The 24,051-nt window shown below is 55.6% G+C and overlaps 1 protein-coding gene across 1 annotated transcript; it reads right to left on the reverse strand.

Moving 5' to 3' along the window:
* Positions 1–1,309: 1,309 nt before the first annotated feature.
* On the reverse strand, positions 1,310–24,051 carry IREB2 (iron responsive element binding protein 2). Its single transcript, XM_081114890.1, has 20 exons — positions 23,999–24,051; positions 22,535–22,672; positions 21,623–21,847; positions 19,684–19,753; positions 19,144–19,327; positions 18,293–18,432; positions 15,887–16,058; positions 15,336–15,436; positions 14,285–14,401; positions 13,130–13,289; positions 12,322–12,457; positions 11,033–11,117; positions 10,566–10,722; positions 10,155–10,279; positions 8,082–8,186; positions 7,850–7,992; positions 6,613–6,760; positions 6,407–6,529; positions 4,564–4,749; positions 1,310–3,979 (listed from the first exon to the last, which is right to left on the reverse strand). Exons 2-20 carry the CDS (start codon positions 22,657–22,659, stop codon positions 3,869–3,871), a joined length of 2,613 nt encoding a protein of 870 aa, XP_080971016.1. The 5' UTR covers positions 22,660–22,672; positions 23,999–24,051; the 3' UTR covers positions 1,310–3,868.

The raw sequence follows: 24,051 nt of genomic DNA on the forward strand, positions 1-24,051 counted from the left end.
CCTGGGGTGCACAGTCCCGGTAGGAGGTTTCCAAGGACCGTTTTTTCTAGGGATCGTCGGTGTCTGGGCGCGACTCGCACCCTTTCTGCTTCCTCCCCTTCCTGCGGGCAGCACGCACCCCGGAGGCCGCCTTCGGACCCACGTCCCCGGAGCTGCAGGTCCGATGGGAGGTCCCGGCGGATGGGCTGGCTGCGTTCTGCACAGACCCAGCTCCCAGGATCGCGGGTGGAGCAATCCTGGTAGGTGTGCAGACTCCGAGTGCCGATGGGGAGCTGCAGGGGCCAGACACACAGCACCCCGTTTCCTGCTCTCTTCCCAAGCCACTGACTTCAGTATAACGGATGGAAAGGAGGCGGATCAGTAGTTGGGTCAGAAGCTGTAGGATAGTGGGGTTCTCTCCCCGCGGGAAAGTGCGGAAACACGTGATTTTCAGGAGGCCTCGCGAATAGTTGGTAACCCTCGTTGTCCAGGGCAACCAGGCTCTGATGGACAGCTGGGTGCACTCCTGCAGCCCACACGGGACTTCCGAGGGGGGATCTCGCCACCCGCCCACGCAGGCAGCTGGGGCCTTGTTTTTTGTGAATGCACAGCCCCCACCTCATGTTTTTATTCTTTTTTTCCATCAGCGTGTAGCGCCCTCGGTTATCTGCAGCCCCGTGATTGCCTCGGATGTGTCCCAAACCTCTGCTGAGGGCTGGCCTTTCCCGTTAGATTGGGTTCTTATCTCCAAGTAGCAGCTTCCTACAGCCCCAGTCTCCACACATCTCATCCCTTTAGGCTGTGAAACACCAGCTCTGATTCGGTTTTCTGTGGCCAGAATCTGACTCCTGTTGGCCCATTAGGGCACCTGCATACCTGTCCCTCAGGCAGCTCATGAATTCTCCCCCCTCACTATGTTCATTTTGTCCTATTCTTTTTAAAAATATATTTTATTGAATTTTTACAGAGAGGAAGGGAGAGGGATAGAGAGTTAGAAACATCCATCAGCTGCCACCTGCACGCCCCCTACTGGGGATGTGCCCGCAACCAAGGTACATGCCCTTGCCCGGAATCAAACCTGGGACCCTTCAGTCCACAGGCCGAGGCTCTATCCACTGAGTCAAACTGGTCAGGGCCCTATTCTTTTTTTAAGTATATTTTTATTAATTTCAAAGAGGAAGGGAGAGAGAAACATCAATGATGAGAATCATCGATCAGTTGCCTCCTGCACACCCCACTGTTTGAAAATTCTAGATGTCACCCTATTTCTCTCTGTTAGGTGTTTTGTTTGCAATCACCACAAAATATTTTATTAGAAGAGTCAAACAGGTGATAATACAATTTTCTTTATTAAAAATAATTTACAGCATCAATAACATATACACAATTGTCATCAACTGAACTTTGCCTCCAATATATTTCTATACAATACTTAACATCATTGAACTTGAAACTGCTACACTGTGTTGTTGGCTTAAGTGATTGACAATCGGTAGTTGCTGAAGGAGATAAGGTGTTGATGGTCGGGTGCTGTGTGAATGGATGGGACATGGGCACTGTCACACTCCAGGAGAAGGCCCCCGAGGAAGCCCAAGGCCATCTCTTCCCCTCCCTCTTCATTCCCCCAGCACCCAGCACCTTAGTACCGTCTCCTCAACCCAAAGGCGGGAGAAAGGTGTCTCTTAATTCAGCCGCGGAGACATGCCAGTCAGCTCATCTCTCCCCGCCCGCCTCTCCTCCCCGCGCGGGCGACGCACACGGTGCGCGCGGAGGCAGAGGCCACGGCCCTGCCAGCCCGAGCTGTACTTTCCCTTCAGAGCCACTGCAGTGTGACCACCAGTGAGACACTGAGCACCTGGCTACAGGGTCCCGACACTGCTCTCAGGTGCCACCCGGACATCGGAGACAAAACAAGAAATGCGACAGCCGCCGGCCTGGGAACCTTCGGCATAACCATGGCTGCACGGTGCTGGATGCGTTCTCACCGATTCACTTTGCAGGAGTCACACAACCCCAAGGCATGGACAGGCAACGCTGTGCAGCGTCATGTGCTTTAACTCTCCAACACCGACTTTCGTCTCTTATTTTTTTAACACGTCACTGCCCAGACAGAGCTAACAAAGGAGGGAAGTCAAACAAAAACCAGCCGAGGCCGCGTTTCTGCAAACAGCGTTTGGCTGGAGGCAGCTGTAAGGGACACACTGGGACATACAGCAGTTTCCTCCCCGACCGATAACCATGCTCATCCAGCTTTTTGGTTCATTGTATATAAGCAAGAGATTAAGAGGCCCTCGATTCTGTCCCTGAAATACGAGGTTTGCTTGTACTATTGCTCGGCGAGGCCGATGGGAATTTCAGTGCTTCATTCATAGCTTGCTTTATGGTCTGCATCTCCTGGGCCAGCTGTTTATGCCGACACCCAGGCCTCTGCCACAGGCGATACATTATAACATCCTTAAACCCGACACTGATGCCCGCCCCAGCCCAATCCGGAATGACCATTTCTTCAAACCCTATCACAGGCATTTCAACATTCACCTGGGAATTTCTCCATCCCTAACTCATAGCTTCATGTAAATTAGGAACACACATGCATGGACAAATACACAGAATAAAATAATCAAGAACACCATTGGATCTATAAGTACCACGTAACATTTTTAAATAAAGGGAATTGTCAAGCTCCAGCCTGGCTAACTGTCTGAGCACGTGTCTGCGGGACGGTGAAGAGACGGCAGGACTGACTGTGTGCAAAGGCCTCAGGGGTCCTCACCCACTGGGTGAGCGCCAGCATTTGAGCCAGGAACCCCCTTCCTGTGCCGTGTGAACTGATGCTCAAATGCAGCAACCGAATCGGGTCACACTCAAGACCTTCTGTGAGAAAATTTGCCATGTAAGTTAATTTCTTGATTTAAAAAGGGGCGTAGGACTTTCTGAAATTCATTATCCAAACTTTTTCTTAAAAGCTGCCCCGCTTCTTGGAGACAGCACTCGAGGTGAGAGAACTCGTGTTCTAGCCTGAGGGTCAGCTTTGGTGACAACAAAAACAGTGACAGCACCCACAGATCATCCAAACCAAGTAAAACACGGATTCAAAATGACAGGACATCAACCAAAGTCATTAAGAAACAGCCAACACTGACAATGCCTCGGACTGAGCACCCACATTCTGGTTGGCGGTCCCTAGCCATCGGGTGCCAGGGGGTGACAGCACGACATCAGGTGAGCAAACCCCTCTTCCCCCTCAGATGGGCCAGCCCCGTCCTCCCAGAGGCTCGGCCGCGAGTGCCTGACGTTAGGGCTGCACACGACGCCTCGTCGCTGGCACGTGGCGGGGCCACTCTCAGGGTGTCCCGTCCAGCCTCGCGGGGGAGGGACGAGCGGAGCTGGACAGGGCCGTGCGGGCAGGTCCTCCCCTTGCAGGTGGCGCTGAGGCTGAGGGTACCTGGCCCATGTCTCCACGAAGCCAGCCGCTGCCCCAGCACCGTCTGAGGAGGAACTCGTCCACCTGGAGTCCATCAGATCCCAACTCCCACACGAGTCTCATCTGGCGTCTGACGTGTCCCTCTCCTGCCCTCACACCAACAACAGCGCACGCAGTTCTCACAATGCACACTGAACAGACCACTCAGGAAGCTCCGCACGCGGCCAGCTCCAGCACAGCCAAGTCCCGCCTTTATTTACAATCGGTGGCGGGCCTCATACTCACCTCTCATCCACCACACTCCACGCTGACGAGCAATGTGAATAGCACCATTCGTGTAGGATTAAAATCGGGAAGAGTTCGTTCTGCCGCTACGTGGTTCGGAGCCGACCGCCCCCGCGGTGAGACAGGGAGGGCGGGTCCCGGTCCAGCACCAGGGGCAAAGGGGTCCGTGGGGAGTGGGTACTATGAGAATTTCCGTGCCACAAAGTTCAACAATCCTCCGTGTTGGTACAAGGTTATCTCCACGTCGTTCTCAAACGAAGCGATCACGCGGAACGCTTTCCCAGTGCTTGTCTGCGAACAAACAGAAACATCGCGGGAGTGTCCCTGAGTGGCCACGACCGCTGTCCTATGCAAGGACTGCTCCCCCACACTTCCGTCCACCCCGGGCCTCGCAGCTAAAGAGACCTCGTCATCCCTGACTCTGAAGGGTCACGTGATCTCGCCTAGAACGTGAACCCCGTCCCGTGGATTCTGATTTGCTGACCAGGAAAGCTGCACCCGCTACTCACGTCCATTTACATCAAACATCATCGCCCAGAACACCTGTCCCCCCTTTTCTTTGCCTGAAAGCCTGTGGCCCTAACCTGACGTTCGGCTCTGCCTTCCTGTGGAGAGAGGCCCCTCGGCCGATGAACGTGAGGTCGGGACAGAGGCGAGAGCAGGAAAGGCAGCCAGCACGTGCGCACGCCCCTCCTCCGGGGCCACGTGCCCTGCTGCCCGCCTTCCCTCGGAGATCTCACCCCTGCAAGGCCACCCGGCCACCTGCCCGGCTCACGCTCCCACCCGACGACAGAGCAAGCCCCCGGGACGGCGGGGCCTCACGCGCAGCGTCTCCCCACACACGGCGCAGGCCCTACGTCCGGGCTGAGGGGTACCTTCATGGTCAGCGTGATGCCGGGAGACAGCTCTTCAGGAAAGGCCAGGGAGAAGGTCTCTCTGCCGGTCAGGCCCAGGGTCTCGGCGTTCTCCCCGGGGAGGAACTGCAGGGGGGCGATGCCAATGCCGACCAGGTGGTCCTTGTGGATTTTCTCGTAACTTTCCGCCAGCACAGCCCGCACGCCCTGCAACACATGCATGCTTACTTCCTTCCCTCCTCTGGAAGCCCCTTCACTGCACATCTTAAAGGAGAAACATCCCGCTTTTGGCCTGTAAAACCGTCCAGCGCCCACTCCACACTAAGGGCGATGCATCCGAGCATCAGAGCCTTTCACAGGCGGGTCTGTGCCCCTGCCCCTCCCGGGCGCGGGCCCGCACACAGCACGAGCTCTGACGGGCGCGGGGGGCCTGGGCCCAGGGGCTTCTGTCTGGCTGTCCCTGAGGCTCTCACATGTGCGTGCACTCCCTCCGGAGATGCCACTGCGATCAGGGAACCGAGAAGGGAGCAGCTGAGTGAACTCTGTGCCACGCAGGGGAGGACACGGGGACGGCCGAGCAGACAACGCTGACAACAGTATAAACCACGACGGGAACCAGGAAGGCCCGGTCCACCCACAGACAACAAGACACGGGCACAGGCGGGGCTCGGGCCGAGGCTCCGAGCCGGTGCCGTCCGAGTCGGAGCAGCAGGAAGCTGTGCGGCCAGTCCTGCTCCCGAAGAGGGGGGGTTCTCTCTGGATAAAACAGGCAGAGCAGCTCCAGACCCGGCTCCCCCACTTTTACAATCACTGCCCCTCAGGGGCCTTTTTACACATTTCCCCCCATCACACCTTCCTCACCGTCACCCCCAGGAGTTTACCACAGACACACGTGCATCTGTGTGTGTGCAGACCTGGGCCTGCACCGGTTTAACGGGAGAACGGGTCTGCGCCCCCTGGAGGGCACCACCCTGTCCGTGGGTCTGAGACAAGGACCCGGCCCAGGGCAGGCGGGGGACCCCCTCTGGAGCAAGGGCGATGCTGAGCCGTGTCCCGAAGGGTCTCCCCCTGAAGACACTGAACGGCTCAGAGACACGTAGCTTCTGCCACCCCCATTGTCACCCGAGCAAGGCCCCCGCTGCCAGAGCCCAGCCCAGCCGTGCCGTCTGCGTGCTAGTGTCCAACTGAACCGACAGTCAGGACCACCCGAGGCCCAGAACGTGAACCAAAGACTAAGGAGATTCCAGAAGAAAGGCTGCACCGATCATGAGTGTTCACGGTCCTTGTAGAACCTCAGAAAGAGAAGCTGCATGTGCCCACAGCCCCAGGCTGTGTCCATTCAGGGCGTCAGGACTGAGAAGACCGGAGCCTCACGCACGCGAGGGCGAGAGGGGCGTGGCGTGACCAGCCTCCCACCACACCTGCAGGGACCCGCTCGCGCCTGACGTCTGAGCTGGCGGGGGACACGTGTCAAGCAAGCCACGGGACTGTGCTCGCCCGCCCTCGGCTGCTGCCCCCCACCCCCGAGGAGCAGCCGCAGGAGACGGAGCCCCGGGCACCGTCAGGGCCTCGTCAGGAAACAGTAAAACTGGGCCCACACACCGAGTGCTCACCTCCCGGGCGCCCGGCACATAGCGCCACCAGGGGGGACACATGACTACCGGTTTCCTCAAGTAAGAAAAGGTGATGCGGGCGCAGACTCAGGATATTAATGCAGCTAGCTCCCAGAAGAGCACCTCAAAAACCCCACACACAAAGATCAGGACAAGCCAGAAAGTCCAAATGAGTAAGATAAACCCTGACAGGACATTGCGGGTAAACAGTTAAACCTGAGGCTTAAGGGGTGAAATGTAAGACTCGGTACCAGCAGATACGGCCCCTTGGCCGCCCAGTCCCTGGAGCTCCCGGAGCCGTACTTCTTTCCCGCCAAGATGATCAGTGGGATGCCTTCCTTCTGGTACAGCTCTGCAGCCTCAAACACATCCAGCTGCGGAAGAAAACAAACAAAGACCCTTCACACGAGGCCTGACTCCGTCAGCACGGGTCTCAACGCTTCGCACGCATCCTCACCGTCTGTCCCGACGGGAAGTGAATGGTTTTGGGAGCCGGTTTTCCAATAAACTTATTCAAAAGCTTGATGTTTGCGAAAGTGCCTCTTGTCATCACAGCGTCGTTGCCTCTCCGGGCCCCGTAGGAGTTGAATTCTCGAGGGGTAAGGCTGCAAGAAAGCCACGCATCGGAAAAGTTACTCGAAAGCACTTTATTACAGGAAATTTCCAGCATCTAGGAAAGCAGGGAAAGGGAACAGCGAATGCCCACAGAACTCGGCGTATCTGAACTGTACACATTCCAGGTCCTTTCTCTAGGAGATATGGACCCTTAAAAAGATCATTAACAAAATAGAAAGAAAAAAGACAACAAAAGCAGCTATGATTTCTTACTGTCGCGTAGCCAGTTAACACTCGATGGCCCTGACTGTCTCCAGGCCTTTCTGATGGTTTGTTCAAATCAGGGTGCACATATGGCTCATAAATTCATCCCGTCATCGCACTCCCTTAACGTCTCTCTGTCCCCTTGTACTTCAGGGCACGTTTTCTGCACCCAGGCTGTGCCGACCGCCTCTCTATGCTGTCATCGCACACGTCTCCGCCCCCGTATCCTCATACTCGACGTGGGGTCCCGTGGCGGGGTAAGACCTGTCTTGCCCCGGTTGGTGTGGCTCAGGTGGTGGGAGTGGTGCCCCACACGCAGAAAGGTGGCGGGTTGGATTCTCGGTCAGGGCACAGACCCAGGCCGCGGGTTCGAGCTCCGGCTGGGCGTATACGCGTGGCAACCAACCAATGTTTCTCTCTCCCATCAACGTTTCTCCCTTCCTCTCTCTAGAATCAATGAAAAACTTACCCATGAGTGAGGATTAAAAACACACCTGGCTTTTGATTTGATACAAGCCCAGCTCAGCCTCAGGAATGGGCACCCGCTCTACAGCCCACCAAGCACATGGACAGTCTGCACTCCCACGCAGGAGCGTGGCCAGAGCCAACCACCAGCCTTTATGTGGAAGGGCAGACCAAGCTCCACCCACTGAGCCACACCGGCCAGGGCCACGCTGACCTTCCAACAAAGTAGCACCGGGGAAAAAAATCTCATTTCCGATCGGTTTCTCGTGTAGACCACAAGGGCTCTATTGAAATCAATTTCCACCTCAAAGCTCTCAGCAAAGGTAGGTGCGAGAGGCCCGCACCGGCCGCCAGGCAGCGTGTGCTCCCTGCAGACACGCCGAGGCAGGAGTGACCACGGCGGCACCCACCCTCTGTTCGTCAGGTACTTGGCGGCGGCACTGCTGCGGGAGATGCTCCCCGCGGGGGAGATGTGGTCGGTGGTGACGGCGTCCCCCAGGTGCAGCAGGACGTGCGCGTTCTCGATGGGCTGCGGGGCGGCCGGCTCTTTGGTCTAAAGGTGAAGGAAGGGGAAGGCGCTGAACTCCATGGGGTGTTCCTTCACAACCACCCCTCAGAGAGGAAAACTACAACCGTGCTTACCAGCTTGTCGAAAAACGAGGGACACCTGATGTACGTGGACTTGGAGTCCCACGGAAACAAGACGGAATCTGGTGCGTCCAGGGAATTCCAGCGCTTGTCGCCCGTCTGTGGAAGGAGACGCGGAGTCAGGACGAGGCTTATGGAAATGGTCGCGGGGATAAAGTAGCACTTAGGTTAGGATAATAAGAAAGGTCTTATCCATTTCCTAAGAAAGGCGACACAGCGCATTCTAAACCATCATGGCGCCCTGGCCAGTGTGGCACAGTGGACAGAGCATCGGCCTGCGGACTGAAGGGTCCCGAGTTTGATTCCGGTCAGGGCACAAGCCCAGGTTGCGGGCTCCATCCCCAGTGTGGGGTGTGTGCGAGGCAGCCGATCCATGATTCTCTCTTATGATTGATGTTTCTATCTCCCTCTCCCTTCCTCTCTGAAATCAATAAAAATATATTAAAAAATAAATAAACCATCATGGCATTCCTCGGAGGAATAATCTCAGCACGCCGAATTCTCAGGAACACCTCCAGAGTTAATTTTTATTATAAACTGAATATAAAAGGCTATAGAATCCACCCTGACCAGGTGGCTCAGTTGGTTGGAGCGTCAGCCCGTGCACCAACAGGCTGCAGGTTCAATCCCCAGTCAAGGCACCTACCTAGGTTTCGGTCCCGTGCCCAGTTGGGGTGAGAAAGGGAGACAACTGATTGTGTGTGTCTCCCCCCCCCCACCAAAAAACAATGAACATATCCTCAGGTGATTATAAAAAGCCCACAAAAAACCAAAAACCTTAATGAATCCAGAGGCGGCTGGAGAATTTAGAAAGGTCCGCACATGCTGCTGAAGAGTGAGTGTGCTGTGTATGCTGTTTGTGTGCTGTGTGTGTGTGAGTGTGAGTGTGCTGTGTGTGTGAGTGTGCTGTGTGTGTCTGAGTGTGCGTGCTGTGTGTGTGTGTGTGTGTGTGGGGGGGTGCTGCTGCTCACCTTGAAGGACAGAAAAGCCTCTGCTTTGCCACCCGTCCCACCCCCGGCCCCGTGTATCGTCCTCCCAACCACATGCCCATGTCCACTGCTCAGCACCGAGGGCCCTGCATCACCCGGGCTCGGCCACGACCGTCCCTGCTCCGGCCTCAGCGCCCCCAGCACGGCTCATAGACACAGGGCTGGCCTCTGATGGTGACGCCTCCCTTCACTCCACTCAGAGCAAAGACCACAGTTACAGCAGCTCCAACCAACTCCCCACAGGCCGGCCCCTCCCCTGGCTGCATCACTTCCTCCCGCCACCCTCACGTCCTGTGGAGCCAGCAGGCCTCCTCCAGGTCCCCTCCTGAGGCCGGGAAAGCCTCGCTCTCAGCCCAGGTATGTGACTGACCTGTTCGCCTCTTTAACCTTAGCTCAAGGCCGTGTTCTCAACCCTCCCAGATGAAACTGCAGCTTACTCCCACATTTTGCCCAACGGGTCCTCTTTGTCCTATATTTTGTATCTGTATTTTCCCATAGCATGCATCCCTTTTTAACATACTGTATAACTTACCTAATCATTCTGTGCACTACTCACTGTCTGTTCTCCCCATGAGAATTCTGTTTTATTCACAGACACAGGCTAACCAGAGCAGGTGCTCAAACATTTAAGTGAATAAATGCCTTTTCTGACTTGTATTTATGTGTTTTGTGCTTGTATGTGCAAAAAAACCCTCTGGAAGATGCTTAGGAATCTGACACCTCTCAGGAGAGTGAGTGGGAGATTTCACTGTTTGCACTCAATTCTTGCACCCTCCACGCTGGGGAGCGAGCAACCCGGCCTGTGCCCTGACCAGGAACCACCCAGTGACCTCCTGGCTCCTGGGCCGACGCTCAAGCGCTGAGCCCCGCCAGCCGCTACACTTCTCTGGGCAGTAACACAAACTCCAGTCCTCCCAGCTGTTCTCCTAGATATCAGAGCCCAGACTTACAGCGACCCTCACGCATTCACACTGCGCATGCAAATCACGTCACGTCAACGTCTCTCCCCTTCAGAGAGCACGCCGAGTGCCGCCCACACGGCCACGCGATGAGCCACTAGGAAGCCCGGAGCTCTGACCTCCATCTTCTCCGTCAGCGCCTTGAACACGGAGCACAGGACCCGCTCCTCCTCCACCTGCTGGACTTCCTCTCGGCTCGGCCAGATGTCCTGCAGGTAGACGTCCTTGCCCGCGGGGTCCGTGCCTGGTAAAAAATTAATACAAACTGTCACTCCCTCAAGACAGTTCCAAAGTCACACCAGAGAACCAAGTGCATTATCAACAACCAGTGATAATGGTTCACCGGCTTAAGCGGCTGGAAGAACTGATGACTCGCACATTCTGTGCTCTTCCTTTAAATGCAGAAATTCATCACTACGCCTATGGGACAAGTCCCTGGAATAATCCACAGAACGAACGGTGTGAGCAGCATTTGGAAACATGACAACCTAACACCCGGTGCGCCTGTGAGCACCTGTACACGGGCGTACCGAGAGGCTCTGTCTGGAAGTCTATGTTCACGGTGCCGGCGATGGCGTACGCGACCACCAGCGGCGGAGAGGCAAGGTAAGTGGCACGGACACAGTCACAAAGACGGCCCTCAAAATTTTTGTTTCCAGATAAAACTCCACAGGTAACCAGGTCACCCTGAAACACACACACAGATCTAGTCAGTTCAAGAGATGGTACGAATTTGGAGAATCATAAAGCAACCTCAAATGTGACATTTCTTAGGGCAAGATAACCAAAAAGCACATTTCCAATTATGAAGCACAAATAAGCTAAAATAACTCCTTACATTTTAAAGAAATTATTTCGAGAATCAAAACACGATTCTAATTATTTGAAGATGGACTGTGTGAGGACTAGAGAAACAAGCACATCAGCGTACACTTTCTGTAACTGATGGCCAAGCCCAGTGCAGGGGCAGCGTGTGGCCGCCTCGCCGAGCCGTTACCTGTTTCACTGCACTCAGAACGGCTTCTGACAGGGGCCCTGTGTTCCCCACGCACGTCGAGCAGCCATAGCCGACGACTTCAAATCTGCGGCAGAAAAGCACCAGGTTGGCCAGAGCAGCACACGTGTGCGCGTGAGGAAGGGCAGGCAGCTTCCTCTCCTCGCTGGACCAGCTACCTGAGGAGTCGTGGAGCACAGACCGGCCGTGCCCGTCTGTTCACCTCCCAGCCCTGGGCCCAGGCTGCCCTCGGGCTGGCTGCCCACCGCGCCCACACGCACCCTCCGAGCAGCACCCTCGGAGGAGGAGGAGGGGCACACCCGGAGGGGCCGGGGCTGAGGCTGCCCAGGGGGATGTGATGAACTGTCACAAGGAAGCCCTCAGACTCCTGCTGGGAACACAACGATTCAAAACCGTCCTGTACTTCCTTCCAAAGGATTTACACTGTGAAGTATCTGAGGGCCTGGCCTTCACCTGACGAAGGCCCGAGAGGCTCTGTGGCTGGGACTGACAGCAGTCAGTCCTTCCCCTCTCAACCAATTAAGCCCAGAAGAAAGAAGAGTCCCTGACAAAGATATCCAGATGATATAACTAAAAACTTACACATAAAATCCACAAAGTTATGTTCAGATGCTCTTATAAATTAAAAAAAAAAACACCATCCCACAAAAACATAAAATGTATCCGGCCTGCAAGGATTGGCGATTTATGTAAGATAATATGATTGAGCCCAGCTGGCGTGGCTCAGGGGTTGAGCGTCGACCCAGGAACCAGGAGGTCATGGTTCCATTCCCAGTCAGGGCACACACCTGAGTGTGGGCTTCATCCCCGATGGGGGCGTGCAGGAGGCAGCCGATCAATAATCCCCCTCATCACTGATATTCCTTTCTATCCCTCTCCCTTCCTCTCTGAAATCAATAAAAATACTTAAAAAAAAAAAAAAAGCAGCTTACTCAGTTCATAGTGCAACCTGCAGAACTGCATTCCTTTCTGAGAACTGACCTACGGGCGCGGGAGAGCCCACTGGCTGGCACCATCCCTGCCTGTCACTGTCACCCGGTCTGACCTGCCCGTCTTCCCGTCACATCTCCTCTCGCCAGCGCCCTGCCTGAGGCGGCTGCCCCCGTGCTGCTCGGTGAGGCCTCGGGCGGCGCGTGGCCGTGGCCAGGGGACTGCGGGGACTAAGCCTTTCTCCCCTCCTCGCACAGGACAGGCCCGGACGCGCAGCCCCGGCTCTGCTGAGCCCACGTCGACGCGGCCGAGAGGACGATGCGGCCGAGGACGTGGCTTACCCGAGCGTGCGCAGGTAGGGCAGCACGCCGCTGGAGCTGAGGTAATGCGTGACCATCCCGCTGCCGGGCGCCAGGCTGGTCCGGATGTATGGCTGCACCCGCAGACCCGCCTCCACCGCCTTCTTCGCCAGGAGACCTGCCCGGGGACAAACCAGGTGACCATGGCGCTGGCTGCCGACACGAAAGTGGACAAGACAGGCCCATTCACCGGCGGGGTCTCCAGTTCACAGGTGGGTGAAGGTCCACATTCATACGTTTATTTTATCATTTTTTCCACTGATTTGGTTCATTTGACACCAACGCTGCCGTCGGCACAGCACCTCTGCACTGAGTGAGGCGCAGCCCGAGGGCACAGCCTCACACACGACACAGACTGAGCTGCTTCAGTCGCCACCATCACAATAAACTAAGCCACTTAGTAACGTGACAGGAGCTCCCACAGGAACCACGTGCCACGTACACACACTGATGGCGTGGCAGCCCGGCCAGTGTCGCCTCTCACACGCTCAGTGGACCCCGCACAGCCATGGCCACGCCCACAGACACCAGACCTGCTATCACAGTCCTCCTGGGTTAGCAGAGGCAGACACGACCTAAACTAATAGATAAATAAGTTATAAGAAAAATGTACCTCCTGCGTCATAAAAAGAACACTGACGACGTAAGTCAACCTTGGGCCCGTAAAGACCTACCTAAAACCTCAGAGCGCCCTCACCGTCCGACCTGTTCGACACAACCCCTACCCCCATCTGCGGGACAGACTGACAGACAGAGGAAAAGATGGCGATGGCCTTGAACCGCCACCTACCGGCCGCGAGCATGACGGACGGGTTGCAGTTGTTGGTGCAGCTGGTGACGGCGGCGACGACCACGGCCCCATGCGACAGGCGGTAGTCGCTTCCTTCATAGTGAAGGGAGACGGCGTCGCTCTGCTTCTCGGCCGCAACCTGGAAGCCTCTGAATCCAACCTGGCGAGAGTCCCACACAAACGTGAGCTGCATGCTCTGGACACGCAGAGAAAACACAGCCCTAGCCAGGGTGGCTCAGTGGCTAGAGCATTGGCCGGTGGACAGAAGGGTCCCGGGTTTGATTCTCGATCCAGGGCACATGCCGGGGTTGCGGGCTTGATCCCCAGTGGGGGGGCGTGCAGGAGGCAGCCGATCCGTGATTCTCTCTCATCACTGATGTCTGTATCTCTCCCTCTCCCTTCCTCTCCGACATCAATAAAAACAAAGAGAAAAAAAGGAAAAAGAAAACACGCGCGGGGGTTGAACACGTGATGTCAGACGCACGTGAGAGGTGCCGACGGCCGGACGGGCAGCAGCCGTGACTCAGCTGGACCCCGCGTGTGCCGCCAGGAGGCGTCCAGTGTCCACAGTTCTCTCTGCTGCGAGCCCAGCCTCACCGGGGCCGGCTCACCCTTGGCTCTGGTCCTCAACCGTCCCTGCTCACAGCAGAGCTCAGGAGGTGGGACCAGCTTTTTGTTAAAATGGCCCCGAGGATTTGCTCCCAGTGACTGTGCGTGTGCGTGTGCGTGAGTGTGTGCGTGTGTGAGTTCGTGTGCAGAATCTGCTAGAGCTGGCGACTGTTGGAGCAAGGCCCATGGGAATTCACGACAGTTTTACTCCTGTACAAGCCTGACATCTCCCACAAGAAAATCAACAAATGATAAAGATTTAAGTTTGGAAAGGAAGCGAGGGACCAGCCTTCAGAACCGAGGAGGGAAGCCACGGGGCTCAGACAGGCGGTGTCTCCCTTGGTGTCTGGGAGTCACAGAGTCTAGAGATCGCACAGAAACGGCTGTGACTGTGGGAACACGCCCGTGCTCCGCAAGCATGACGGACGGGTTGAAAGAGGGTGTTGTGACCGGGAAACCAACATTTTAACTGAGAACTGAAGGACCCCCGTGTGGACGACCGCCCGAGACCCGCCCGCTCTCCCCTGCGCCCACGGCGAGGCCCACCTTCTCACTCAGGCAAGCGCGGAAGTCACTCTTCATCTCCGTCACAGCGACTCTGTCCTGCGGCCTCTTGGGACCACTGACAGTTGCCACTATGGAGTTCAGGTTGATCCGGATCACCTGGGACAGGCGAGAAGGGAAGGGGGGGAATGAGGGTTCAAAGGGACGGATTCCAACTCAAGCACTACTTTCTGGGAAATAATAAGTATCTTTATGTTGTTGTTTTTTTAAAATATATTTTATTGATTTTTTACAGAAAGGAAGGGAGAATAGAAAGTTAGAAACATCGATGAGAGAGAAACATCGATCAGCCACCTCCTGCACACCCCCCACTGCGGATGTGCCTGCAACCAAGGTCCATGCCCTTGACCGGAATCGAACCTGGGACCTTTCAGTCCGCAGGCCGATGCTCTACCCACTGACCCACACCGGTCAGGGCATATTTATGTTTTTTTAACGCAACTTGTTATCATGGGGAAACACACCCACCAAAGATATTTAAAAACCCCATTTAACTTATGAAATATATGAAAATTTGCTAAAAGACTAGCAGATGCGTATGCAAACTACCGCACCAACACTGTACACTCTCCATGAACTTTTATCCCCACGGTCCTCCCGCCCACAGGAACGCTGTCTCTACAGGCGCCTGGGCCAGCTGTGCACTCCCTGCCTCTGGGCTCGGACCCTCCCTGCCTGTGGGTGAGGGAGAGGCGGCCGAGTGAACCTTCCCTCCTCCTCAGCCCCACTGCAGTAAACCTCTGTGTGACTGTGAGTGAGGCCCGCGCAGGGTCACAGCGCACATCTGTCAGTAACGAGGATGACAACAGCTGTCAGCACGGAGCACTCACAGGCGCCTGAGACTGTCCTGACGAATGTGTATCCCTCTCCCAAGAGCCCTGTGTGGTGGACAGCACCTTCGCACTGAGAGATGAGGACACCGAGGCAGGAAGGCTACCTGGTTGTCCAGGCCGCGCAGAGAACAAATCTGAGCTGGGACGAAGCCCGGTGGCCAGGCTCCGCGCTGACCCGGCCCCAGGGTGACCGCACGCACCTGGGAGTACTCCGGCTCCCCCGAATCACTCTGGTCGCTCCGGAACAACTTCACAGCTTTCAGGTAGGTCTCCATGGATTTGAGTTTGGCTTTGTCAAAACCTGAAAGATAAACAACAGAAATCCAGTGAGGAATTCTGAAAACCTCTGGGGTAAGTGTGTTGAATTCCAACGATGAGCAAGAAACAAATATTGCAAATTACTGAGCACTCAGAACCGAGGTCTTTGCGAAATAGCACCTGACAGCATTGAAGAGCCTTTCTGATCAGCTCTGTCAGCTCCACAGCAGCCCCTCAAGGTGATCGATCGCAGCAGGACCAGGAGCGCTGAGCAGGGCGGGCACCTCACCGAGGGGACGGGGGCGGGGGGGGGGGGGGGTTAGCTGCATGTTGATGGGTCAGCGGAGACTAGGGTTTGAGGCCCAACACTATAGTCACCTGATGGTTTATGTGGAAGCCACTGTCCCAAAGTAACGTAACGCCATGAGCATTAAAAACACACCAGACACACACGGGAAGGCAGCGTGCTTATCTGCCGGACCTGTCTTCTTACCTGTATGTTCTAAGTGTTTCAACGTCACATTGTCAACAGGGAAGAAGCTGAGGGTAGCACCATATTCTGGACACATGTTTGCTATTGTCGTCCGATCCACTATGGATAACTGTGAGACTCCGCTTCCAAAGAACTCGACGAACTTGCCGGCCACTCCTGCCTGCCGGAGGTGCTGGATGGAGGGACACAGACGCAGTTAGCAACGAGACGGGCACAGACTCTCCGAGAACCCTACCCTCCAATCGACACCCGACGCCAGGGACAGGGAGCAGAGGACTTCGCTGTTCCCAGGACGCGCGCTCGCTGGGGCGCAGCAGGCACTTAGAGATGAACAGTCCGTCAGGAGGGAGAGGTCGGCGTCGCTGTCAGTCGGGGTGGGAAAGGGCGTGATGCTCATGGCTGGGATCCCATGTTCCCGTTCTGAGACTGGGGTCAGCGTGGACTCCTGTGTGCATGTCTTTTCCTTGCTGAGCAGGACATAAAATAAACGCGCTTCTGGCCATCGAGGGCATCTGGGACTTAGACTAAAACACTGATCGAACTGCGTATTGAACAGACAGTTACATACTCTTCAAAGTCCACCTCCCGTCCAAACATTCACAGCGATATTTGTTATAGGTGAGTTCCATTTTGGTAGGGTTTAGCAGGTGGCTTCAAGCTTAGTTCCTTCTACCAGCCTTTCTTAGTTACTCCCAAGCAACTGAAACGGCTGCTCACCCTTCCTCACTGCACAAGGGGCTCAGCTGGTGCAGGGAGAGCCTAGGGACCAGAGCGAGACCACCTCCGACCGATGGAGACTGTTAGTCCCACCGGGTGGAGGACTGGGGGTCAGTTCACAGATGTACAAACTCAAGCCTAAGAGAAGACGTCTCCTTCGATTCATGGTTATTTTTTTGCAAACGAGGGGAAGACAGATGAAATACACCCAGATGCTGCTTCTGCCAAAAGAATGAGGCGCCACGATGAGCACCAAATGCCAAACCAGGCTCAGGACGCTATTAGGATGCAGCCAGAGGGTCCGAGAGGCCCGTTAATTTCAGGATGTCCGCAGGGAAGCATCGATTTCTACAGACACATAATGGGATGCTCCTGTTCCTCTAGGAATAGGCTGTGATTCTCAATTTAGCTTCTGGATCTGTGGTCCACACACCAAATCAATCATTTCTGTAAGATGTCAAACGCTTTCCAAATTAGGGAAGATCAATACTGCATGCCGGGAGGGAGGCAGCACCGTCTCTCCCCCCGCGGAGTGTCCTGAAGGCCTTCCCCCTACAACCGACCGGCCCAAGTGCTGGGGCCTGGCCCACGGGGAGCACGGCGAGCCCCAGGTGCACGCGCCTTAATCACGTGAACGAGTCAGATGATCACAACTGTCTGTCGCAGTCCGAGCTTGTGCAGCAACGAAGCCTACCTGCTGCAGGGCTCTCCTCCAGGACGCAGCCGTCCTATGGCCTCAGCGTCAAATAGAAACCCAGCAAAACCCAGTCTGAGAGCACGGGACTCCGAGGGGGAGCGAGACAGCGGCTCACTGGAAACCCTAGAGCACTTGTACGGAACCCACGCGCAGTGCTGAGAAGCAACGCTAGAACGGCCCACAGAAAAGCCTGGCGCACCCTGGCCGGTGTGGCTCAGTGGATAGAGCGTCAGCCTGTGGACTGAGGGGTCCTGGGGTCGATTCCGGTCAAGGGCACGTTCCCGGGTTGAGGGCTTGATCCCCGGTAGGGGGCGTACGGGAGGCAGCGGACCCATGATTCTCTCTCCTCATGGATGTTTCTCTCTCTCTCCCTCTCTGACATCAATAGACACACACAGAAAGAGAAAGGCTGCCGCCACCACAGTCCCAGGCGCTGTTTCTGAAAGGATCTCCTAGGCAGCGGTTCTCAACCTGTGGGTCGCGACCCCTTTGGCGGTCGAACGACCCTTTCACAGGGGTCGCCTCAGACCATCCTGCATATCAGATATTTACATGACGATTCATCACAGCAGCAACATGACAGAGATGAAGTAGCAACGATAATAACTTTATGGTTGGGTCCCAACATGAGGAGCTGTATTTAAAGGGCCAGAAGGTTGAGAATCACTGTGGGAGGAATGGTTCCTAAGGGGCAGGTGACTCAGTGACGTGTTAAGGAGACCAGACTTTCCCCGACACCACGGAGCCCCCAGCTGCTGCTGAGGCCGGAAGGCAGGGCAGGAGCCCCCGGAGCCATGCTGGGAGGGAGTGCGGGCCCACGTCCTGGTCAGCCGGCCTCACGGTGCCGCTCTCTCAGAGTGAAGGTGGGAAATGGCCCAGTGACAGCACCATCCTCCCCGCTCGTAAGGAGGACGAGTGGACAGGCCAGTGAGCAGCGACACGCGCCTGGACGTCCGGGACGGAGGAGTCCCGCCAGCAGCACCTGCACGTACCTTTGTGATGCCAAGAACAACGTCTATGGACGTGACGAAAGGGTTGGAGGAGCCGGTCAGCTCACACCCCACCACCTCGGGCAACGTGAGGGACACGGGCAGCCCCAGCATCACGGCTTCGGTCTCGATGCCTCCGACCCCTGCAGCGAGACGCACGTCTGAGCACAGGACGCGGGGGACATGGGGCGTTTCCTGAGATCCTCCGCTGCTTCCCTGGGACCACGTGGGTTCGGAACCCGCGTCCTCTCGCTCACACGCTGCAAACCCGATTTTACCTTCATGCTAAGCTCAGTAAACACTGAGTCCCTGTTAGGCTAAGTAGGGCGCTACGCTCAAGATACAATACCAACAGAACCCAGCCCAGGTCAGGCTCAAGCAGCTTGGCCTAACAGCACAGACAAAAAAAAAAAAAAGGAAGTTGGTGGTCATCCCAGGCTGAGAGAGGAAGTGCGCTCGGCCGGAGGGAGCAGCGCATGTGAAGCTCGGGGAGTACCGACCGTCTCTAAGGCGTGTGTGGGGGGACGGCCGGAGCACCAGGCTGTGCAGGGCCTGGTGTAGCTGCAAAGGAGCCTGGGAGTACAAAGAGGCAGGGAGCCACGGAAGCTCTTTACACAAGAATGACCACATCATCTTCCCAGATGCGGTCGTGGCCACGCTGACCGCCCACTGGGCACTGTGCGAGTTTCATAAATCCTCCCTGACCACACACTGACCCGCACACCTCATCAAGCCTTCCTTTCCTGCCGCCAGGATAGAGAAACGGTCTCCGAGGCCACAGCGACCTGCTGCTGGTGCCCTTTCATGCCCGACGTCCTCCGCCCAAGAGAACAGGATGCAGGCTGTGTACTCACCCCAGCCCAGGATCCCCAGGCCGTTCACCATGGTGATGTGGGAGTCCGTGCCCACCACGCTGTCGGGGAAGAGGAGGGCCTCCTCCTCGAAGACCACCCGGGACAAGTACTCCAGGCTCACTTGGTGGGCCATGCCCGTGCCGGGGGGGATCAGAGCCACGTTCCGGAACACTCTCGAACACCACTGGGTCGTGTGTAAAGAAACGCAGTGTTAGTGCATCATACGAATGTGTGCTCGCCATCACGATACAAATACTGACACTAAAACACCTTACCAATGGCCCCTAGGGCCCAAGTCTACAGACCAAACCTAAACATACCCATTCGGCAGACGATTAAAACACAATGAAGTCAAAGAAAAACATTCCAGAGCCCAGGTACATGGTTGTTTCCCACTGTGTCCCCAGGACTCGGGTGGGAGAGGGAGCCCACCCAGCTCACTGCTAGAAGTTCAAAAACTATTGGTCTTAAGACATAAGATCCATTACCTGCCAATATTTCATAAATTGCAATTGGAAAAGTTCCCCCAAACATTTATACCTTGAAAAATTGAAGCCTCTCTCGATTTCTGCCAAATTCCACTTCTTGATTTTTTAACACTGTTTCAGGTCTGAAAGGAGAAGAGCCGCGTTAGAGCGTGTGTTATAGGACGAGCTGCCTTGTTTCCGGGTCTTCATTCTTAGACACACTTTCAACAGCATTCTGGGAACAGCCACTTCCTGACTCCTGACCGCCCGTCAGGTGCGGCCCCTGCAGCACACAGGAAGGACTGCGGGATCAGGGCTGTGCTGGCACAGTAAGGCCACGCCCACGTGTCCCACACCGCACTTCATGGCATCGCTGTGAGACGCGGCTAAAGCGTATTAACCATCAGGGTAAGTTCTGCTGGATTCCTCATGACAAGAAAGGAGGAGCAGGCAGCTTACACACGGTTAGCGTGAGCATGCCACCACCGGCCTCGTGCCAGGGCGCTGTCACCGCGGAGCAGTGGCCGGCGGTCAGCACCATCTTCTACTTTACAAAGAGCTTTTGGCCCAAACCCTGCACTCTTCTCGTCCGGAGCAGAAGGGCTAGTTTGCCTGCAGGTAGCAGCTTGCCTGCAGGGACTGGAGATTCGCTCAGGAATCATGTGACTCAGAGAGAAAACATTTCCCTCCAAGCAGGACAGAGCCCGCCCTCAGGGACCTCACTGCATCTAATGACGTTTTAAAGACCGTGACAGACAGGTGACAGCCAGTCCTACGCTGCTCATTTCCCTGCCAGCCAGCTGGTGATTAAGGTCTGATTGAACATCAGTACAACGTAAATTACACATGCCCTCCAGGGTCCGGATAATTACAGCTGTTCAATCGGAAGGTTTTCAGTACAAAGGCCACGTGAATAATTCACTGCTGAGTGGTCTCGGGAGACTTCCAGGCCTGGGAGCAGCTTCTGCAGCCTCCACGACCCAGCACCTGTGGCCATCAGTGCCGTCCACCCTCTATCAGCCAGGCAGGGACTTCCGCTCCTGCCCTCAGCCCTCGCCGAGCCTGCAGTTAACATGTCACTGACACACCACGGCACACACACAGTCATTACACAGCCCGGGACTGCATATAACCCATCTGACTGCTTTATAATTCAGACTCAAAACGCAAGGGAAATGTTACACCACATTGGATTTTTAGAAATAAAAATACAGCATCTTAGCACTTCACGCTCTGCCAGTTATAGAAAGACAACCCAAAAAAATCAGTGATGTTTGAATCAATAAACCCTCCTTTTCAAGAATTTGTGTGTGAGGAGATGCTGACCAGTCAGCACACCAGGCAGCAGGAACGAGGGCGAGGACGTAAGATGCCATAACTGAGGGGAAGGACCCACAGAGCATCCTGAGCTCTCGGGAAGGAGGAACATGAGGTCCCTATAACCTCCATGGACCCAATACCGCCGGAATTAAAAGAAAACTTAATGTTAACAAACTACCTACTAGGAAACGGAACCGACTCCTATGAATAGTCTTTTCCCTGCTATCATTCAGGCCCTCACTTCTCTGGAACGGCTCAGTCAGGTTATAACACACATAACGACAACAGTATTACGGAATAAGGAAAATAAAACTCTCCTAGTAGGGAAAAAAGCTAGAAATATAAATAGGGAATTCACAGAAGATGAGTGAATGATGAGCATGTGAATGGCACACATTCACTAGAATAAAAGCTCTCCGTTTAAGACACAGCAAACTTCTCTGCCTGCACGAGTCAGGAAATTATAAACACATTTACAGGGAAACCTTAGGGTCGCTTCCTGAGGAACAGAGCAGACCTAACGGCTTGGCTCTGCTGGGACAGAGGACGCACACGGCAGCATCTCCCGCACAGGCAGTACGAGGCCGGGGAGCAGGCAGGGGTGTGTGTGTGGGTGGGGGGGGCGGGGGGGGATGCTACACGGGTTCCCTGAGAAACAAGCGGCAGTGATACGGAGGAAGAAGACGCCGTACTCAGGCACTGGCTGCAGATGGAAAGGGCACAGCAGGGGGGTGTTCTCGATCTGCGTGGACGGCCTCCCGGCGCCGCGGCCCAGGCCCGGCTCCCCCGGATCGCAGGGCCCCCGGCAGGCGGCCTGGCCTCGGCAGGGCAGCCTCCTGGGCGGCGCTTTGAGTGGCGAGAGCTTGGCGGCTTTCGGCAGGTCCCCGCCTCCAGGGTTGGGCGCGTTCTGTATCGCACTGTCATTCCAAACAAGGGAACAAAAGCCAGTTAGAAGTGACAGACACTTAGCTCTTCAAAACACACACCAGCAACGCCAATGTCAGGTCCCAGAAGCACACAGGAGGGAACCGGGTAACGTCAACGTATGGAGGAAACGGAACCTAAGTGCCCGGTAAAGCCATGCTACACGCTCCTGTCACAGGGGGCGACTGGGCAAGCACGGAGGTGCTGTCCCCCCGACGGAGCCGCTGCGAGGACGCCCGAGAGTGTGAGAACCACGTCTTCTCTCGTCTGACTATGGTCAAGGGCCCTCTGAATATAACGTTTTCAGTGGAGGAAACCAGAGCTGTAGGGAGTGAGCTCGGTGTTTCCAATCACCAGCTAATGAACGACATTCATGGCTCACGTCTCGCTATTCTCTCTGGAAGGAGTGGAGATGAAGCCTGCAGTCATAGCCAGAAAGGCAGGCTCTAGGCTCCCTACATATTTCCACCAAAAGTGGCAGCAGAAACAAACAAACAGGATAATAATTCAGACCCAGCAAAAAAAAAAATCACAACTGAACTTGTCACCAGCTTCTCTCGCTACGCGTCAGTCAACACTACACGGAGGACACCGGCGTGAACACCCCCCTTCCCGCGACACCACACACCAGCAGGTGGGCGCCCCTTGCAGCTGCCGTCACAGCCTCTGCGTCACAGTACCATTTACTAAAGTCGATCTGTAGAGAGTGGTCGACCGTGAGGTCTGTGGGGCAGGCGGGGTGGACTTTCTTAGGGTCCCCTCCCAGCGTCTTCACCGCCTCCCGCATCGCAGCGAGGTCCACCATGGCCGGGATGCCCCTGAAAGCAGAAGGAGCACATGAGCTCTAACAGTTCCTTCACACAGGCTCCCGCTAGGAGGATGCACTCACTCATTTCTGTATTTAAGAAGTACCCCTGCCCTGGCCGCTTTGGCTCAGTGGATAGAGCGTTGGCCTGTGGACTGAGGGTCCCGGGTTTGATCCCGGTCAAGGGCATATGCCCAGGTTGCGGGCTTGATCCCCAGTGTGGGGTGTGCAGGAAGCAGCCAATCAATGATTCTCTCTCCTCACTGATGTTTCTCTCTCTCTCTCTCTCCCTTTCTCTTCCTCTACAAAATCAATAAAAAGTATTTTAAAACAATAAAAAAATAAGAAGTACCCTTTTTCATCTGCATTCGTGCTTGACAATGGACTTGTAACCCAAAGCTGGAAGCACCCTGGGTTAATGAGAGTTCACATAAGATATTATCTGAGACCTTCAGTGCTCAGAGGTGGATGTGCCGAAAGCAACACACGAGGTGAGCTTCAGACAGAAGAGAACTTCGGGGACGGCCTGCGATGTTAGGCGGCCCCCGCCTTCTCCCTGGCCTCAGGCCCCCCCAGCCCAGTGCCCTCCTGCTGGTCCTCATTTACCCACGACAGATACAGGCACCTCCCGAGCCACCCGGCAACAGCATCTACCAAAGGCCTTCGGGGTGCAAGGCCCTACAAGACGGTTGCTGCTCTCGAGGACTTTGCAGGGAAGATAGAGCAGTGGCTGCCGTGACAGCAACGACAGAGCCCAGAGCAGCGCAGGAGACCCGTCCCCGTGGGGCTGAGGGCGTGCTCTCCGCCTGCTAACTCCTGCGCCTCCACTGACACCATCGAAAGGGCACCTCTTCTAGCGACGGATCCCTGACACCAGGGCAGGCAGGCCGTTCAAGAGGACATGGGACTTCAGTGTGATGGAGGCAGTGGGTCTACACGGCCTGGATCACGTACGAAGGAAGCAGGAAGCAGGGGCAGGCCTCGGTTCTGACTGGACAGTCGGAGACCACCCTGCAGTCACTACGATGGGCAAGGCCTGGAAGGAAGGGAGGGGCCGGGCATCACGTGGGATGTGAAGTCTGAAAAGCCTGAGCTGGTGGAGACGACAAGTGCGCAGCTGGACAGAAGTAGCTTTGAAATAAGTAACAGGAAACAAGCGCCTAATTTTTAAAGAGTTGCTTCAGTTTAGAAAGGGCAATTTTTAAAAAAATAATGCTCTGTCCACTGAGCCAAACCAGCTAGGGCTAGAAAGGGCAATTTTTAAAGATTTATAAACTAATATTCAGGGAGCTTTATAAAGGAAACGCTGGAAATGCGCATGAGGAGGCCTGCCGCTCACGTGAAGTCCTGGAGGAGAACGCGGGCGGGGAAGAAGGGCACTTCAACATGGCT

The sequence above is a fragment of the Myotis nattereri genome, assembly GCF_964212035.1.
Source record: "Myotis nattereri genome assembly, chromosome: 21".
NCBI classification, from domain to species: Eukaryota; Metazoa; Chordata; class Mammalia; order Chiroptera; family Vespertilionidae; genus Myotis; species Myotis nattereri.

Excerpts from the sequence above, each read along its gene's own strand:
- IREB2 (XM_081114890.1), bottom strand. The coding sequence starts at position 22,659 with ATGGTGGACCTCGCTGCGATGCGGGAGGCGGTGAAGACGCTGGGAGGG. Across the intron at positions 19,328-19,683 it reads AGAGGCTTCAATTTTTCAAG|TGGTGTTCGAGAGTGTTCCG; the intron begins GTATAAATGTTT and ends CACACGACCCAG. Across the intron at positions 16,059-18,292 it reads TTGTTCTTGGCATCACAAAG|CACCTCCGGCAGGCAGGAGT; the intron begins GTACGTGCAGGT and ends CCCTCCATCCAG.